At 31.4% G+C, this 20466-nt stretch overlaps 2 protein-coding genes across 2 annotated transcripts in view; one reads left to right on the top strand and one right to left on the bottom strand.

Annotated features, from left to right (window-relative positions):
• LOC114325265 (cilia- and flagella-associated protein 58) overlaps positions 1-12746 on the bottom strand; it is a 53368-nt gene extending 40622 nt beyond the window's left edge. The window contains exons 1-6 of the mRNA XM_050648939.1: positions 12560-12746; positions 8822-9183; positions 3070-3244; positions 2695-3009; positions 609-862; positions 65-553 (exon numbers count right to left, since the gene is read on the bottom strand). Coding sequence (XP_050504896.1) covers positions 65-553; positions 609-862; positions 2695-3009; positions 3070-3244; positions 8822-9183; positions 12560-12679 — 1715 coding nt within the window. The 5' untranslated portion in view covers positions 12680-12746. The remainder of the gene's footprint in view (positions 1-64; positions 554-608; positions 863-2694; positions 3010-3069; positions 3245-8821; positions 9184-12559) is intronic.
• Positions 1-20466, top strand: part of LOC114325296 (triosephosphate isomerase-like) — a 96522-nt gene that overhangs the window by 37905 nt on the left and 38151 nt on the right. The gene's annotated exons all lie outside the window — the stretch shown is intronic.

The following is a 20466-nucleotide window of genomic DNA, read 5'->3' on the forward strand; positions in this document are numbered from 1 at the left end:
GACATCCTTAACATTTATCGGTCAATGTGGCACTAAAAACTGACTCTGTATTATGTATACTCACTTTAACTGTTCCTTTTCTTTTGTCAACTTTCTCACAATGCTCTCGTCCTTAATCAACTGCTTCTCCTTCTGCCCGATGTTCTCCTTCAGCTGCTCGATCTGATGCGATACCAATCTTAGCTTTTTCTTCAGTTCCCCAGCTTCGGCAGTTGATTCTTGATGCAGCTTCTGCAAAGCGTTTCTATCGGACCTCATGGCTTCGTACATATTTTGTTGCTGTCTGATTTTGTTATCTCTTTCAGATGCTTCCTTTTTCAGATCAAAAATGAAGACCTTTTTCTGACGAATATCTTCCAGTTGATCTTGTATGGTATTGGTCAAATCCAGCTGTTCTTCAGCAAGTCTATCTCTTTCTCTTTCCAACTGGGTGATGAGTTTTTTATGTTTCCCGCTTTCGATGAAGAACAAGTCCAGTTCCAATTCCAGTTTCTTCTTGGACTGTTCTTGAATGTGAATGAGCTTTTGGTGGTCTTTTTGGACGACTTGTTGCCTAGAATCGAAAAAAATGTCCAGAAGATCAAAAGCATCTAGTTCTATCTACTTACCTTTGAATAGTTTTGTTAAGAACGTCTTTTTCCTTTCCCAGTGTTTCTATTGTTCTCTTATCTTCGTCTATGTATTTTTTAAAGTCCTCTATTTCTTTCTCAAAGATACCTATTCTCTGTCGGAGGTTGTTTCTATCTATCGTAGTTTCGTCTCTTTCTTTGATAATTGCCAGTACTCTCTTTTCCAGTAAGTCTCTTGCTTTTTGAGCTTTCGACAGATCATTTTTGTAACGGGTACTTTCGTCTTGTAATACCTAAAATAAATACAAAAGTATATATTTTCCAGCAACAGGAGAAGATGAACTTGGATGAACTTGAAAACTCCACCATAACACGTGAATACCAAGTCCATTGAAAGAGTGAGCAAATTTAAATACCTGGAAACGTACCTTTTTGAAGACTGGGCATTGAAAATCGGACAGGGAAGTAAAATGTCGCATTGAGCAAGCTCGACAAGCTTTCGTAAAATTCAGGAAGGTACTGACCTGTTCAGAGTTCGATTTTCAACTGAGACTAAGGTTTACTAAGTGCTACGTTTGGTAGGTGCTGCTATACGGCGTAGAGGGCTAGACACTCAAAACGAGGGATATAAACAGATTAGAAACCTTCGAAATGTAGCTTTATCGCCGTATCCTAAAGATACCATGGACGGTAAAAGTCACAAATGTCATCATCATCATCCAGCGTTCTGCGTCCAAAGTTGAACATAGGCCTCCCCTAATTTCTTCCAGTTTTGTCGATCTTGGGCTTTCTGCAACCAATTCCCAGCAATCCTTTTGACGTCGTCTGTCCATCATGTAGGTGGTCTACCTCTACTTCTTCTGTCTTCTCTTGGTCTCCACACTGTAATTTTTTGGGTCCACCTCCCGTCCTTCATTCTGGCTACATGGCCCGCCCAATTCCACTTCGGCCATGCTACTCCTCTATGACATCTGTGACGCATGTCTTTCTTCTGATTTCTTCGTTTCTGACCCTATCTCTGAGAGTCAGTCCAAGTAGTGACCGTTCCATTCTTCTTTGGCCCACTCTAAGTTTCGTTGCTGTGGCCTGGGTTAACGATAATGTTTCGGCGCCGTAAGTCATGACTGGAAGCACACATTGATTGAACGTCTTCCTTTTCAAATAATTTGGCAAGTTGCTCTTGAAGATGTCTGATAGAGCTCCATATGTGGCCCATGCTAAGGTGATCCTTCTCTATAATTCAGCAGTTTGATTGTCCCTGGCAATTTGGATTTCATGCCTTAAGTATTTATATTTATGGACCAATGCTATTTCGTTGACGTCGACTTTTGGATTTTCGCTTGGTACCAGGTTTGTCATGTATTGTGTCTTTCCAAAATTTATGTTTAAACCAACTTTTTTACAGGCGGCATCTAACTCAGTAAGCATAGTTCTAATCTCTTTTAAGTTGTCTGTTATAAGAACTATGTCGTCTGCGAATCGTAGGTGGGAGAGCCTTTCACCGTCGACATTTATTCCTTTGGCGTCCCACTCCAATTGTTTGAAAGCATGTTCAAGTACTGCCGTAAAGAGTTTGGGAGATAACGTGTCTCCCTGTCTAATTTCTCTTTTGATTTTTATAGATTTGGTATCTTTGCGTAGTCGGACGGTCATGGTTACATTATTGTATATGTTCGCTATCAGTTTGGAGTACCGAGAATCTATACGACTTTCCTCCAGTGCTCTCATTATGCTGTTAATTTCTATCGTATCAAATGCTTTGCGAAAGTCTACGAAAGCCAGGACCAATGGTCGGTTGTATTCGATAGATTTTTCTATAATTCCTTTTATGAAGTGTAGGTGGTCGTTAGTGCCAAAGTTTTTCCTAAAACCCGCCTGTTCTCTAGGTTGGTAAAAATCCAATTTTGTTTCCAGTCTATTTGTTATTATTCTGTCACAAATGGAGATGTCCTTAAAAGAATCAACCAAGAACGCTAACTTTTCGAAACCATCAAAAAAAGGAAAACGGTGAAAAGGAAAAATATCAGTTCCTCCAACTTATAATCGAGGGTAAAATTGAAGGCAAGAGAGTAATAGGACGCAAGTAAATGTCCTGGCTCTGAAGAAGAAGAAGATTTGTTCTTACCTTCATATCTATAGATTTCTCATGCAATGCTTTCTTCACAGCATCCACCTCAAACAAAGAAGTGTTATGTTCGTCTGTCAGCTTGGCCAGCTTCATCAGAGTTGCTTCCAATTCCTTGGACAACTTATCATGTGCATATCGCCAGTCCTTAATGTCTTTATGCAAAACAGCTATTTGCTTTCCTAGATCCTTTATGGTTTCATTAAGTTCATGGATGTGAATATCTTTTTCGTCAAGTTTAAACTTGACGTCTTGTATGTCTCCTTCTAGTTTCTCTTTAAATCTCTTCTGACGGTTGGTTTCTTGGGTTTGATCCTAAAAATAACAACGGTATACTCATTAATCTTTCAAAAATAATGGTTTTAGTAGATTTACTTCTAACTGTCCTGCTATTTCGTTGATTTTCATATCAGCTTCGGAGTTTTTCTTCTCCAGTTCCTCTTGGTACGTAACTGCATTCTGGAGCTTGGTGGTCAACTGCGTCACTTCGTTTACCAATCGATCTCTTTCTCTTTCTAGACCGTCTTTGTGTTTGCTGAGTTCTCCGGTTCTGAAACCCAGACAGGATTCTATTGATTAACATGGATTAAAATTACCTTAACTAAAGAACAAAATGGCTTCCTTGCGGTCAGATACTGTATGGACAGAAGATTTTCTCTAAAGCAGGTTATTGAGAAAATATTAGTCCACAACCTTTTAACTCATGTAGTCTTTATAGATCTGACAAAGGCATACGACAGTGTACCACGTTCAATGCTCTCAGTTACAATGGAAGACAAGGAATTAGCAAAAAAATATACAAGCGATATATACAACAGCGATACAAAAATATGACGATATACATTGAAACTGGAAATAAATTAACTAGAGAAATTCCTATTAGTAAGGACCTGCAGCAAGGCTGCTGCATAGTAGGTACCTACACTCTTCAAAATATATCTAAATGAGGCACTCTCACTATGGAGAATGAGAAGCAAGTGCTGCAATATGGGCATCCCAATCGAAGACAATATATTGTACACGATACACTTCGCTGACGACCAAGCCATTCTAGCTGAAGACGAAAAGTGATATAGATTATATCCTTAAAAAACTGGAAGAGGAGTACACAAAGTGGGCCCTCACAATTAATAGATAAAAAACCGAGTAATTAATTGTAGGAGAAAAATCGGAAAGCCTACAAATTTTTATTTGGATTCACACTATAGTCGGTGCAGAGTACAAAATGATGGCGATTAAAACGGGTAAACTGCTACTGTTTCAGTGGAACAAATTGCCAGCATCGATGGCATGAATATGCCTCAGGTTCAGAGTCGCTAAAGGCATAGGTTGGTAGAATATTAATTTAAATATATTTACGATTTAAATATATAAACGAGTCGGTGCGTTTTGGTTCTCAGATCAGTCTTCTTGCAAAGCCTCTTTGATAACGGGTAAACCTAGAAACACGTGTCAGGGAATGGCAAGAGACTCGAATTGAATCAAAACGAAACCGTCTATTTTTATTTAACTATAAAACCAACAGAAAATTTTAAATACTTTTTTTTAATGACATGGACTTATGTCAATCAACCAGTCACAAAATGACTACTATATCAAGAAGGATAAATATTTAAAGACCGCAAGTCCATAAAATATCAATAACGACGAAAAATTAGTTCAGTAGCTGTTGAGACGTAATTTAAGTACTGAAATAAAAAGATGGTACTAAGCTAAGGTAAGCTAATAGCCTCCTTTCAACATTATAGGTGTGTTCAAAAACGATCTACAAAAATTTAATAACAATCACAATAATATAAGAATAACAATAAACAAGACGGTGAGGTCCTCAAAGTTCCATAGCAAGTTTTTTCTTTGTTTTTATCTTTCGTGGCTTCCTACTCAATTCGAAAGCTGCCTTGCTATGGACTGTCCAAGTTGCTGACCACACTTTCTCTATATACATACATACACATAATATACACACATATACTTTTAATACTTGACACTACAAAACTATTTTGGTACTTTTCAGAAACATCACCAAAGCATTATACATACTCTCTTGTCCATTGGCTAAGATACTAAGGTTATTAAAAGGAGCTGGTATCTTAAGTCTATGTAGCTGCTGAATAAATCGAACTGTTTCATTCTTATATTTTTGACATTCAAAAAAAAAATATGATCTAAATCACCTTTTTTATCACAATTTGGATATCGATCATTTTCTAGAACACGAATTTTATGCAGGTGTGTGGGATAACAGGTGTGACCAAAACGAAGACGTGTTATAGTTGTGATGTATTTTCTTGAATAATTATATGGCTGGAACCACGTTCTATTCGGTATTTTCTTTTGTATAAGAGATATATTACACAATGAAGAATATTTTGGAATATTAAACAATCTAACAGAAATAATATCTAAAAATCAACAAGAAATCTGTAATACATAATAGAAGAAGACAACAAATAATCCAACCTAGATGAAGTTGAGTAAGATAAAGTTAAAATAAATAAAATAAAATATAAATTCAAAAATAGATATTTACAATTATAATAATAATAATTCAATATAAAATAAATAAATAAAAATAATAATTCAATAAATAATATAATTATTAAAAACACTGAATTTAATGTGTTAAAAACTAAATAAAAATGAAAATGAAAATTAAATTTATATATATACTATATAAAAATGAAATATAAACAGTTCAAGGGGTCACTAGCTAAGGGTCTAAGGCTCACTGGAGAATCCTTGAATTGAATATATAATTAAAAATAAATTAAATTGATTTAAATTAAAAAAAAAAGACTACCAACTCTCTTCTGAAAATAGAGGGACTGTCTTTATAACTTAGAAGGGAGCTGATAGTACCAAAAATATTTTAACAAATGTATTGTTTATTTAAATTTGTTAAATGTATATTTGTTGAAATTTAATATTCATTTTAATTATGTTATAGTCTTTAACAAAAGTATCCCTACTTTTTCTGTCTTTACACGGCAAATTACGTGTAGTAAAATTCACACTGGTATGGATACGTAAACATTACTAGAATGTCATTCTACTTGAAAATGTCATCATTAATTTAAAGAGATGGGTTTTGAATGTTCTTGGATAACTATTATTTTTATAATTGCAAATTATTAATTCAGTTAATAAATGTGATAATTTTTTCACTAACTATGTATTCAGTGATTGTAATAATTTATTTGTACAACAAAGACTAATACTCAATCGAGAAAAGAGGAAAAGTGTTAAAGTGATTTTTTAATAATATATTGTTATGGAACGCTTACAATTTTGAACATCTTTAACAACAAAATACTTGGATCACAGAATATATTATCCTGATGTATTCTCTGCTTGGATCTTCCACAAATAATACACAATAAATAACTTTTTATTAAGTTCACGTCTTAAATCAATTATTTATCAAATACACTATATATCAATAATATTTAATCAATAACTCAACATATTCCCGATGCAATGTCAAATATTTAAAATTGTCACTGATTGTCAGTGTCTGACTGACAATATATGCTGACAATATTATACATCGGCTGAGTGCGTTGTAAGACAAAGATAGATTTGGAAAATATTACCACGGCATTGTGTTCATTTTTTTCGAATCCTGAAAAAACCAATAAATATTTTTGAAAAATTTAAACGCAGAATGAAAGACTAAATTATTACCGAGGGCCGAAAGTCCCTTAGAATAAATAAAAAGTTTATTTTGAATGATATATTTGAAATTAAAAATCACACTAAATTTTCTCTTAGTTTTTCACCCCTGTAACTTATTAAAATAAACATTATAGAAGTTCTCAGGGACTTTCGGCCCTCGCTAATAACGTAATCTTTCATTCTGCGTTTAAATTTTTCAAAAATACTTATTAGTTTTCTCAGGATTCGAAAAAAATGATTCCCCATTTGAATAGCATTGCAGCCGAAAATACGTACCGATCCTCTTAATATAAGAGACTGCATCATAAAAACTTACAGGATGTTTATTAGGCAAACCATTTTTTACACTTTTTTTCGCCAGCATATCAACATGCTCATTATGTTCAAGGCCGATATGTGCTTTAACCCAAACAAAATTAATCTTTTATTAACTTTATGTAGTTCCAAAAAGCGTTTTTTGATTGCCTATATGATATAATTGGAGGAGTAACTTAGGTACTTAGTCAAAACCAAGGAATTTAAAAGAGACAGGGAGTCCGATATAATTATTGCAGAATTAATTATTGTATACTGACTTACATACGTCAAGGCTTCGTAGATTGCAATAGCTTCAGCACTAAATATAGAAAATATGTTATCTAGTTTGTAGGAATAATTAATATTTTTGGAGGGAATATAAAAACACATCCTACACCATCCTCGGACTTGGAAGCATCAGTATATATAGCCACGGATTCTTCAAATCTTGCTAGTATTCAGTTTAATAAGTTAATATTAATGTGAAAATTATCACTGTATGAGGGTTTTACAATCTTGATATTCAGGAACAATGAATTGTAATCATCAAGCTCTGACAGAATTGGGCTGGGATAATATAATTCACTAAGGATATCTTGATTTGATTGTAGCGCAATACACAGTAGTGAAGAACTTTTCTTCAACCAATATTTATTTGTAAGATCGTATTCATTTAATATTACTATTCTCGAATATAAATATAGACTACTGTTGGTTTTTGATATCTTGAAAAGAAGTTTGTCTGCAAGAAGCTGCCTTCTGTGATTCAAATGAGGCTCAATAGCTTCTACATGAAGAGGATTAACTGGAGTTGTTTTCATGGCACCAAGACATACACGTAGGGCTGAATTCTGCAATACATCTATTTTGTTTAATACTTGTGAACAAGCAGATCCGTACAGGATACATCCATAATCCAATATTGACGATATAGGTACGATAGAAAAGTAATGCGGTTTCAACGTTAGCTCCCCACCAAGTTCTAGTGACCATTTTTAGAAAATTTAAACCTTTCATACGTCGGTCTAACATGTAATTGATATGCATTTCCAAGTCAATTTTCTATCAAGTACCATGCCAAGATATTTGATTGAGTCCTTAAGGGGAAATTGATAAGAACCTAGGGTAATGTGACTTAATTTAGGTATGTTGTGTCTACTGAAAACACAAATTTCAGACTTGGAATGGGAAATCAGAAGACCATTTGCTGTTAATCATTCATGAACAACACCAAAGATATCTTTAAGAGAAGCCATAGTGGTATCAAATTTCTTATTTTCAGTATATATGCAAAGGTTATCTGCATATTGTACTATTTTAAATGTAATATAATTGGTGTAAATCAACGGTATACAGGTTAAACAGAAAAGGGCTCAAAACGGAGCCTTGTGGAGGTCCGTTATTGTTATTTCTTGGACCTACAATTTTGTTATCAAATTTTCCTAAAAATATTTTTCTATTGGTATAGAATTTAATAATCATGTTGACCACCTGATTTGGAATGTGAAATAATTTTAACATCTTGTTTTTTAAAATGGGGAGGCAAACATTATCATAAGCACCCTCTACATCTATGAAATAATATTTCAAATACTTGAGAATAAATATTTCAAATACTTGGGAGTGCAAATAACATCAATAGCAGGTAGTATGGAAGAAATACCTTTCAGGATTGGCCAAGCAAGATCAGCCACCAAACAGTACACGGACTATTGTGGAATAATAAAATAACAAACGAAAATAAAAGAAGAATTTATAAAACAATAATAGAAAGTATTGGGTTGTACGGCGCCGAACTCTGGGAAATAAACCAAAGAAACAAATCAAAAATTAACGGTGTGGGAATTAACTATTGGAGATGATGTTGCCGGCTCACTAGACTTGACAGGGTGAGAAACGAAGATATTAGGAGAGGAATGAAAGTTGATCTAGACATAATAGATACGATCGAAGCCAAAAGACTTAACTAGTATGGACACCTTCAGAGAATGAAAATAGATGGCAAAAAAATATAAAACTGGACTTCGCCCACTAGAAGAAAACTAGGTAGACCAAGACGATCCTGGAGAGAAGATGTCGAATATGCAATGACCGTCAGAGATCTAGAAAGTTCAGATTGCTTTGACAGAAAAGATTAACATAATTTAGATCTTACTCATCCGTATCCTGATTCATTTTGTTCTTAAACTCAATCTCAGCATTCAAATTCTCCACCTGTCGCCTCAAATTGTCAATAATCTCATGAGCCAGCTGCTCTCTAGCATGAGCAGCATCAGCTAGCTTCCAAGCGTTTTCTATCTGCCGTCGTAGCTCGATGATGGTCCTCTGATCTTCATCGGCTAGTTTCAAGGACAGCTCGATTTTGTGGGCTTTGTCCGTTAGATCCGATGTCATGTCTTCGGCAAGCGTTTCAAGTTCCTTCTGTCTGGAATAAGTCTGGAAGAAAGCTTCGAAGAGTTTGTTGAAGTCTTCGGTGAACGGGAGAGCCTCTGGGTTTTGCTCGAGATTTGCAATTGTCTGGAAAAGAAGTACAAGAATGCTAAAGTAACAGTCAGAGGATTTTCATATTTAAAAGAAGTATCATGCAAAGGTTCTCAATCTGTGGTACATGTACTACTGGTGGTACATATCATTCTTGGCGGTGGTACACAAACACAGAAAAAATTAAAATAGTAGTACATACTTAGTAAGTATTGATAATACAATTTAAAAATGTAGGTGGTACCAAAAATAATAAAAATAACTGTAGGTGGTACATCACTCAAAAAGGTTAAGAACCGCTGAAGAGGGTGTGACATTATTTCGAGGAAGTCCAATTACGAGTACTCGTTTGTCATAAGAGATACGAAAAAAATTTATTTAGGTAAAAGTTGGATTACAGGTAGGACCATGATTTAAATATATTTTCAAATATTAAGGGCCACGTGTATTGACAAGGCGAAACAAACTTATCTTTTTTAATAGAACACCCTGTATATTTTTACATTTTTGGATTCTCCTCCATATTTTCTTTCTTTAAATATAAGGTTTTGAAATGCTATACGAGATAGTTTAAAATATAATTATTACGTTTTTTTTTTATTAATTTCGTAACACCCTGCAGAATTGTGGGGATTTGACATTAAAAAATTTATTTATGTTCAAATGATTTTTAATATAGTCTAACTATTGTTAAAAATTAATATAGGGAAATGTTTAATTTTAGTATATAGGTTTGGTCGAAACTCGGAATGAGTATTTTCTGAGTTTTCTTAAATGGAACATCCAGTATTTTATTATTAGTTCAGAGAAATAAGGAAAAAAAATATCCTTTTGGTGACATAACCCCTCTAGGCCGAAACCAAATTTTTTGTGTAGTATGGACATCTATAATAATAACATATGTTTCCTGCAGCCGATTTTGATGATATACATAGTTATAAACAAATAAAGATCAAAAAACGGTAAATTTTCGCTTTTTTCGTCTATTACCAAAAAGTTAAACATTTTAAACAAATTTGAGATTAAAAAACTAATAAATCGTATAAAAAACTTCAATATGGCGTTCTCTGAATATGTTCATCATTATTGGTTGCTTAGAAAATTGCAAAAAAATTCGTAAATTTTGAGTTTTTATAAATATTCATAACTTATGTAAAAATTAACATATAACCTTCTTATTACACAGAATGCTGAGACTTCTTGTGCTTAAATCATACATTAAATTTCAAAGCAATTGGTCAAATAGTTTAAAAGTTATTTAATTTGTTAATCCCAATTTTTTTTGCAACACGTAGAAGTCAGAAAATGATGAAGTTAAAGTAATACTTTGGATAGTTTATAAAAGAAGAAAATTTACACTATTAATTTAATTAAAAAAAAATGACAAAAAATAATTCTAAATATTGCAAAATTATTATGCAAAACATGTGAATTAAAAATAGGGGGGAAGGCCTAACTTCGTCCCTAATTGTCCTAGGGCAATTGTTTTTCTTTCTTAGTGTGTATAAAAACTCAGTCTATCTAAATATGAAAAAAATAATTTTTCTACGGGTAACGGTTAAAAAGTTATTCTAATTGTTTATAAGTAAGCAAAAAATCGACATGTTTTTGCAAAATAATTTTACACTGTTTAAAATTACTTTTTGTTTTTTTTTAATTAAGTTAATAGTATAAATGTTCTTCTTTCATAAACTGTCCGAAGTATTACTGTAACTTCATAATCTTCTGAATTATAGTGTTGAAAAAAAATGAATTTGGGATAAATAAATTAAATAACTTTTAAATTTTATTTGACCAATTGCTTTGAAATTTAAAATATAATTTAAGCACAAGAAGTCTTAGCATTCTGTGTAATAAGAAGGTTCTAACTTATTTTTACATAAGTTATGAACATTTATAAAATCTCAAAATTTATGACTTAATTGATGGATTCGACCGTTACTTGATGGAAGTTCATTTTATCTAACAATAAAACACTGAAAACGTTTGTTTTCTATACTTCCACAAAATTTATTATATCTAAGTGACTACAGCTGTTTCGGCGGAGTGCCTTTCTCAAGTAATTTATGACTTATTTTGCAATTTTCTAAGCAACAAATAAGGATAGACATATTCAGCGAACGCCATATTGAAGTTTTTTATACGGTTTATGAGTTTATTACTCTCAAATTTGTTTAAAATGCCCAATTTTTTAGTAGTAGACGAAAAAAGCTAAAATTTACTGTTTTTTGATCTTCATTTGTTTATAACTATTCTTCTTCTTCAAGTGCCGTCTCCTAATCGGAGGTTGGATATCATCATCACTATCTTTACTCTATCCACCGCTGCTCTAAAGAGTTCCATAGAACTGCATCTAAACCAGTCCCTTAAATTCTTTAACCATGACACTATAACTATGTATATCATCAAAATCGGCTGCAGGAAACATATAGGTTAATAATATAGATGTCCATACTACTTAAAAAATTTGGTTTCGGCCTGGAGGGGGATGTGTCAAGAGAAAAATCTTATTTCTCTGGACTATACAAGAAAAGCTATTTTATTGTATTTTTCTATGTCTTAATTATTCCCTATACCTGATTACTTTAATTTGTGAGTTTTTCGTGTTTCTTTAAGCCAAATATTAATTGCAATGGATAAACTGACTAATTCTAAGCAACTTTTGTTTGATAGAATTTTTCACTAAGTTTCACTTTTCGAGTTATTTGTAAGTGAGAATGCTCATTTTTCGAAAAAGAAAAACGAAAAAATGGTGTACGTATGAAGTCTGTAGACCCAGTAGAAACATAGTTGTAGCTCATGAAAAGTAGGTTCTTATTCGTCAAATTCCAAATCGAATATTTCAACGTGAAATAACCAAAAAATGAAGCACTTTTCGGGGAAATCTCATTAATACTTTTTTAAAGCTTTATTTTTTTATATAAAAGTTTCTAGCATCAAAATTGAGTAAGTTTCGCTCAAAATAAAGTTGATCCTTTTTTTTGGTAAAAAAATCGTAAAATTCATCCCTAATTAGCATCCCAAATGAAATTAATCGTTACCACTTTAAAATATACTGTAATTACATATGTATTGTTTTTATGATCTGTAAGTTTCACCGGTTCAAAGTACTTATTTTTGAAATGGGTTGTAGTTGAGAGGGTTTGAACGAGTCACTAATCATGAGGGTATGCAAACTTTGAACAGCTATGTCTTAACCAACTTTTGCCTCACGGAAAAACAATAAAATCCAAAAAATTCAGAAAAGAAAAACCGACATTTTTTCACTTTTCGAGATTTTTCGTATCATTAATACTTTTTATAAGTTATTTTGAAAAAAGGAATTTTTTGAAAATTACAAAAAAAAATTTTGTTACTTTAAATCCAAATTGTTCAAGAAAATCCGTCACGGTTATTTAGTGGCCTACATTACCTTGTTAAAATCTCGTTCCACAATCGGAAAAAAATGTTCCGGGTTTTCCGGATCGAGAACCTCCGCGGGTCGTTCTTCTTCGCTATGAAACTCATCACCCTCGAAATCACTATCCTCCATTTCGATAATTTAAAACTAAAAAAATGTGTGTATGCGTTCGGTATAAATAAAAAATATTTTAAACTGTTTTTGACATTGTCAATGCCGATGTTTTGGTCTACTAGAGCATCCATGTAGTTGCGTTGCTTCACTTGTGGCCCATTTCCAGGCAACGGAAAAACTTTTAGCGGAACTTGGGTGCGTGATATTGATTAAACAATGGTCTTAATACACTTCTCCAAGAAATTAACGCACCACTTAAATTGGTAATTTTTAATGTCTCCAATTGCCTAAACCTGTTGCCCGATTTAAGCGATTTTTTTAATATGTTATAGTCTTATTCTTTAACAATATAGCTGAAATAATATTGTTGCTAGACAGGTAAATTATCATTGTATACCGGGTGTACTAATCAAACTTTGTGTTTTTCTCTATCATTTATAAAATACTGAAATTAAAACCCATCTATAGCCTCATGTTTTCTAACATCCTCTTTTTTGATTCAGTCGCTTGTGTTGGATAATAAAAAAGTTAGGTACACCTGGTTCCAAAAAAAACTGATACGACTCTTGAAGCGTATTTTGTAGAAAATTGAGCAGTGTATTTTGAAGGATAAATACTTAATATTTACATACTGTCAATGTCACTGCCAAATCTTAAAATTTGTCAGATAGCTTATTCTGTTCCACGGTTATTAGACTTTATTATTAATCTTTATTATTAATACTTTCTCCGCAACTGAGAGTATCTTATCAACTGGGTTTTTTTTTAAACAATAGATGATAAAATAAAAATATTGACAGTTCAAAAATGTGAACATTATTGCATTGTGTGTGGCCTAAGTTTGGGCTGAAAACTGAAATGTATTACATTTTTACAAAATTTTGGAATATGTTTAATTACGTAGACCAATTTTAACAGTTGTTTTCAATACAGATTTCAATCCTCTACAAATAGTTTCTAATGTCTTTTGATGTCAAATAATTAGGGAAGCTGGAATTTAACAGTTTAGAATTTTACATTGAGTTAATGCAAAATTGTGACGCATGTCAAAATTCTCAATGTATTTTAATTGTATTCATTTTCTTCGAATCCTGAGAAAACTAATAAATATTTTTGAAAAATTTAAACTCAGAATGAAAGACTACATTATTACCGAGGGCTGAAAGTCCCTGAAAACTTCTATAATATTTATTTTAATAAGTTACAGGGCTGAATTGAATATTAATTTGTTTTGTTGTATAATCCACGTTTACAATAATTATGTGATCTATTTGATGTAAAAACTATCAGTTAGATAGTTAATATGAAAGTTTAGATATATTTAAAATAATATAAACATTTAGACCTTAATAATTAGTACAATTTATGAATTAACATAATATGTAATCAGTTGTTTGTTGTTTGTTTATTTTATTATTTGTATGTCATAATAAATATAATGTCAGATCAATCAAATACACTGCTCAACATGATCAAATCTTACCAAGAGTCGTATCAGTTTTTTTAGGAACCGGCTGTACATACTTTAACAAGTAGCCTTGTTTTTTTTTTCAATACAAGACAACACAGGGTGTTTTTAAAACTTTAAGGGGTAATTCTGCATGAAAAAATATTGACAGTTTGCTTTATAAATTTATGTCAGCAAAATGCTTCGTTTCCGAGATAGGGGGTGTTGAAATTTTTTCTAATAAACACGATTTATTTATTGCTCTAAAACCGGTTGAGATAAGCAAATGTTTGGTGGGTTTTAAGAGGTAGTTATTGTGCATTTTTTGACATACAATTAAAAATTGTATGTTCACCATTGGCGCACATAAGGGTCATATTAGATAATATTATATGATATCGTCGCCTTAATACTATAACTTGATAACTCGAAATTAGTATTTTAACTATTTAGAATGGGAAATAAGCCACGATATTATTAAAAAATGATTTTTATTAACGTTTCGACGCCCAAATCGGGTGCCGTTGTCAAAATACAAAATACTATTAATATAAACAAAAATGTTGTTGCTTAGTAAAAAAATTCTTCTAATAATTTATTTAATTTGACTCATTTATATCGGCAATTCAGATACATATGATACATTTTAAAGTAGAAGACTTTAAAATGATATTGCCAATATTTATGAGTTGCGTTCCTGGGACGACTTTACTGAAAGATAGTTCATTCGATTACATGAAATCAACCCCAACTCAAGAATATCCGTCACAAAAAATCATAGCATGTGATCTGTCTTTAAAAAGACAACCACATGCAACGGTGACATTAAAATTCTCGCGTTAGAGATCTCATAGTAAATCACGAGGGAAAACCAGGAAAAACCTCGTGATACTATCCCTTATATATATATCCCTTATATATTATAGTTTTTTCCTGGTTTTCCCTCGTGACTTACTATGAGATCTCTAATGCGAGAATTTTAATGTCACCGTTGCATGTAGTTGTCTTTTTAAAGACAGATCACATGCTATGAATTTTTTTTTTGTGACGGATATTCTTGAGTTGGGGTTGATTTCATGTAATCGAATGAACTATCTTTCAGTAAAGTCGTCCCAGGAACGCAACTCATAAATATTGGCAATATCATTTTAAAGTCTTCTACTTTAAAATGTATCATATGTATCTGAATTGCCGATGTAAATGAGTCAAATTAAATAAATTATTAGAAGAATTTTTTTACTAAGCAACAACATTTTTGTTTATATTAATAGTATTTTGTATTTTGACAACGACACCCGATTTGGGCGTCGAAACGTTAATAAAAATCATTTTTTAATAATATTGTGGCTTATTTCCCATTCTAAATAGTTAAAACTACAAAATTTAAATACATAGAAATAGATGTTTATATTTATATTTATATTTATATTTATATTTATATTTATATTTATATTTATATTTATATTTATATTTATATTTATATTTATATTTATATTTATATTTATATTTATATTTATATTTATATTTATATTTATATATAAATAAATTAATAAAAATCATTTTTTAATAATATTGTGGCTTATTTCCCATTCTAAATAGTTAAAATTGTAAAAATGCCACAAGAAAATAGCTTCAGAACAACATCGAAATTAGTAGTTCTGAGATAAACTGGTTTAAAGATTTTAAAGATATTTGTGCTGCTACCATGATGTTGGTAATTACGGAATTCACTCTGCACCTCTAAAATATTGTTCCTTAACTTTTTGGCTACTGATCTATTTAGGAATACGATGCAAATTTGTTTTCCAATATGGAAAATAACATGAAAAAATAAAGTTATCAACTTTTAGTACCTACTAGCATAATGTTAACATTTGGTAATGTAGCCTGTCCTGTCAAGTTGTATCTAAGTGAACTTTTTAACAAAACTAATAACGCCACGGAGGTTGCCAGATTTGCTAACAATTCTCGAATTTTTGCATTAACATGAACCGAATCAACAGATAGCAATTACGTGACAGGCTTAATGGTTTCAGAAAAAGAAGTGCTACAACTAGATAACTAGAGTTAGCTAGTTGTAGCATTTAGTGTACATCTCATTCACGATTATTTCGATTAAATAATAGCTTGATAACTCATCTTGTCAAGTTTTAGCACTGAATATTAGGGGAATTTGAGTTTTATCAACTTTCGTCAATCATAAATAAATACTTAACCCGTTTGAAGAGAGTTATCAAGTTTTTACACAATATGGAGGAAAATCAAATACATCTTGTGAACTAGTTATCTCAAAAACGTCAATTTTGGAGTTATCAAGTTATAGTACTAAGGCGACGAATATATAATTAATAATATTATGATAATAAGTACATATATCAAAATATGCGCAATAACTTCCTCTTTAAACCCACCAAATTTCATTTGCATATCTTAACAGGTTTTAGAGCAATAAATAAATCTTCAGTTTGTAAGAAAAATTTCAACACCCCTAGAGAAGCTACAGAAAGGTTTCTCCCTTTCAAATAATTATTAGTGGTTTTTATAGGGGGTAGAGTATTTTGTTTCTTTTAAACTAAAGATGATAAAAAATGAATATGGTAATTATTCATTTTTGATTTACATTTACTCTGTGTGGAGTATGAAGGGAATCATTCTCGTTGGAACTTTACCGCGCTGAGCAGATGGGACGTGAATTGTAAATTGTAGAATTCCCTCATCTTCCTTAGTCTCAGCATCCGTATGGCTTGCAAATTGTAGAAGCCTCGGAGGTGTAACCAGAGAAGGCTCCCATTGTTTTCATTCTGGTGGGATGTAGAATAGCATTATGTTGTTTTATATGCCATTAGAGTGAAAACTTAGTCTTTTTAAAGATGATAAGTCTATAATAACAGTATTTATTATTGTATAAATGTGATTTTAAGTAATAATGTACAATAAGAATGATCGTCAAAATCAAAAGTCCTTCAGTGCAAATTTATGTAAGAGAACTGGAAAAATAATTCGTTTATGTTCAAATCAGAGGTACATCTCTAAGAAAAAGATTGATTAACGGTTTTCTGGAAAGCAAGGTAAGCTATCTAGAATTTTGGTTCATTTGGCTGATCTTTTTATTTTTATTTGATTTTTGTTTGTCTCAAATTCAGTTTAAACTGTTTTTTTAATTGTGATGTACATGTTATAGTAATTATCTATTCTTTAACTGCAGGTGTGCCATTCCCCACAGGGAAATAGTTTAGTCTCACTCATCAACGAGATGTAGAAACAGTAAACAACAATAAAGGGATGCTGGTAAAGCCACAAGAGAATTAGCAATTTGAAATGATGGTCTAGAATCTGTTGATAAGGCAGGATTTTTAGTTTCTTCTAACATAACACATCAGATGATAAAATTAACAAGGTATGTAAGTTATATTTTCCATGTCTACTATGGTTCATATTTTAAATGGGAGGAGTAATTTTAAATGAAAGGAAAGCTTGTTTGTATGTAATTGGTTCAACCGCAAGCAAGCTTACTCCAATAAATTATAAAATTTTGACACTAATGACATTTAAAAGTAATAGGTTAATTAAGTTAAATGGGCGATTTTTTTGTGTTTTCTGCGATATTCCTTTAATTTTTAGATATTTAGTCTGAATTTATATAAAAAACAGTTGTTTTAGAACTCTTTAGCGACGTATTAATATAATATAATATTTATGGATTACCGTTGAAGGCCGATATGATCAACCAAAAAAGAAAATGGATCTGGTTATTTTTCTAGCGACATTATTGAGTGTGAATCTGTCTGTTAAGAGGATCGGAACGTATTTTCGGCTGCAATGCTATTCAAATGGGGATTCATTTTTTTCAAATCCTGAGAAAACTAATAAGTATTTTGGAAAAATTTAAACGCAGAATGAAAGATTACGTTATTAGCGAGGGCCGAAAGTCCCTGAGAACTTCTACAATGTTTATTTTAATAAGTTACAGGGGTGAAAAAACTAAGAGAAAATTTAGTGTGATTTTTAATTTCAAATATCTCATTCAAAATAAACTTTTTATTTATTCTAAGGGACTTTCGGCCCTCGGTAATAATTTAGTCTTTCATTCTGCGTTTAAATTTTTCAAAAATATTTATTGGTTTTTTCAGGATTTGAAAAAAATTAACACAATGCCGTGGTAATATTTTCCAAATCTGTCTTTGTCTTACAACGCACTCAACCGAATATAATATTGTCAGCATATATTGTCAGTCAGACACAGACAATCAGTGACAATTTTAAATATTTGACATTGCATCGGGAATATTTTGAGAAATTGATTAAATATTATTGATATATAGTGTATTTGATAAATAATTGATTTAAGACGTGAACTTAATAAAAAGTTATTTATTGTGTATTATTTGTGAAAGATCCAAGCAGAGAATACATCAGATATATCCTGTGATCCAAGTATTTTGTTGTTAGAGATGTTCAAAATTGTAAGCGTTCCAAAATAACAACATATTATTAAAAAATCACTTTAACACTTATTATTTATTGTGTATTATTTATGGAAGATAGAAGCAGAGAGTACATCAAGATATATTCTGTGATCCAAGTATTTTGTTGTTAAAGATCACGGTTATTAGACTTTATTACGGTTGTCTTGTCCGACGGTGGTGGGGAGACTTATATTTTTGACTTTACGTCACAAGAGTTTACATTCCCATATTTTTAAATGATTTTCGATCATTGAATGTGTGTTATTGTGTATATATGTGTATTATTTGTGTTATTATGAAATAATTAGACAAATAGTACACATTTTATCTTATACCGGGTGGTGAATCGTAAAAAGGGAATCGTAAAAAGGTCCATAGGAAACTCAATGTAAAATTCTGAGTTGTTGAATTCCTGGTTCCCTAATTATTTTACATCAAAAGTCATGAGAGAATACTTGTAGAGAATTAAAATCTGTATTAAAATCAAAAGTTAAAATTGTTCTACGATTTAAATGCATTCCAAAATTTTGAAAAATATGATACATTTGCCACAATAGGTATGCGTGTAAAAGTAGGGCCACACGTTACTATTTAACTGACAGTGCTCACACCATTGACTGAATAAAAAAATCTTTATTATTAATCCTTTCTCCGCAACTGAGGGTATCTTATCAACTGTATTGTTTTTAAACAATAAATAATAAAATAAAAATATTGACAGTTCAAAAATGTGAATAATATTGCATTGTGTGTGGCCTAAGTTTGGGCTGAAAACTAAAATGTATTACATTTTTACAAAATTTTGGAATATGTTTAATTACGTAGACCAATTTTAACAGTTATTTCCAATACAGATTTCAATTCTCTACAAATAGTTTCTAATGCCTTTTGATGTACAATAATTATTAGGGAAGCTGGAATTCAACAGTTCAGAATTTTACATTGAGTTAATGCAAAATTTTGACGCATGTCAAAATTCTCAATGTGTTTTAATTGTACTCATTTTTTTCGAATCCTGAGAAAACTAATAAATATTTTTGAAAAATATAAACTCCGAATGAAAGACTACATTATTACCGAGGGCTGAAAGTCCCTGAAAACGTCTATAATGTTTATTTTAATAAGTTACAGGGCTGAACATAAAAGAGAAGTGCGATATTTAATTTTAAATATTTCATTCAATAGAATCTGCTTGTTTATTCTAAGGGGCTTTCCGCCCTCGGTAATAATGTAATCTTGGTTTTCTCAGGATTCGAAAAAAATCATATTACGATTCAAATGACAGTAAACTCTCGTGACGTAATCTCACCCTTAATGTTCATTGGTTAGTCGATTTAGGCTACCGTAGTAATGTCTAAGAACCGTGGTTAAAGATGTTCAAAATTGTAAGCGTTCCATAGTAACAATATATTATTAAAAAATCAGTTTAACACTTTTCCTCTTTTCTCGATTGATTATTAGTTTTTGTTGTACAAATAAATTATTACAATCACTGAAAACATAGTTAGTGAAAAAATTATCACATTTATTAACTGAATTAATAATTTGCAATTATAAAAATAACAGTTATCCAAGAACATTCAAAAGCCATCTCTTTAAATTAATTATGACATTTTCAAGTAGAATGACATTCTAGTAATGTTTACATATCCACACCAGTGTGAATTTTACTACACGTAATTTGCCGTGTAAAGACAGAAAAAGTAGGGATACACGTAAAATATTTGCGAATTATGTACCCATAGCCTTAAGTTTACTCCTCCTATTTAAAAAATGAACCATAGCCTTAAAATTACTTATGAAGAAACATGTTAAATGCACTGTTTCTTACTATTACTAATCAGAAGTTGGCATTGTAAGCAATTCTGCTTGTTCATTGGGTGTTTGATACC

Source organism: Diabrotica virgifera, chromosome 4, assembly GCF_917563875.1.
Source record: "Diabrotica virgifera virgifera chromosome 4, PGI_DIABVI_V3a".
In the NCBI taxonomy this organism is placed as follows: domain Eukaryota; kingdom Metazoa; phylum Arthropoda; class Insecta; order Coleoptera; family Chrysomelidae; genus Diabrotica; species Diabrotica virgifera.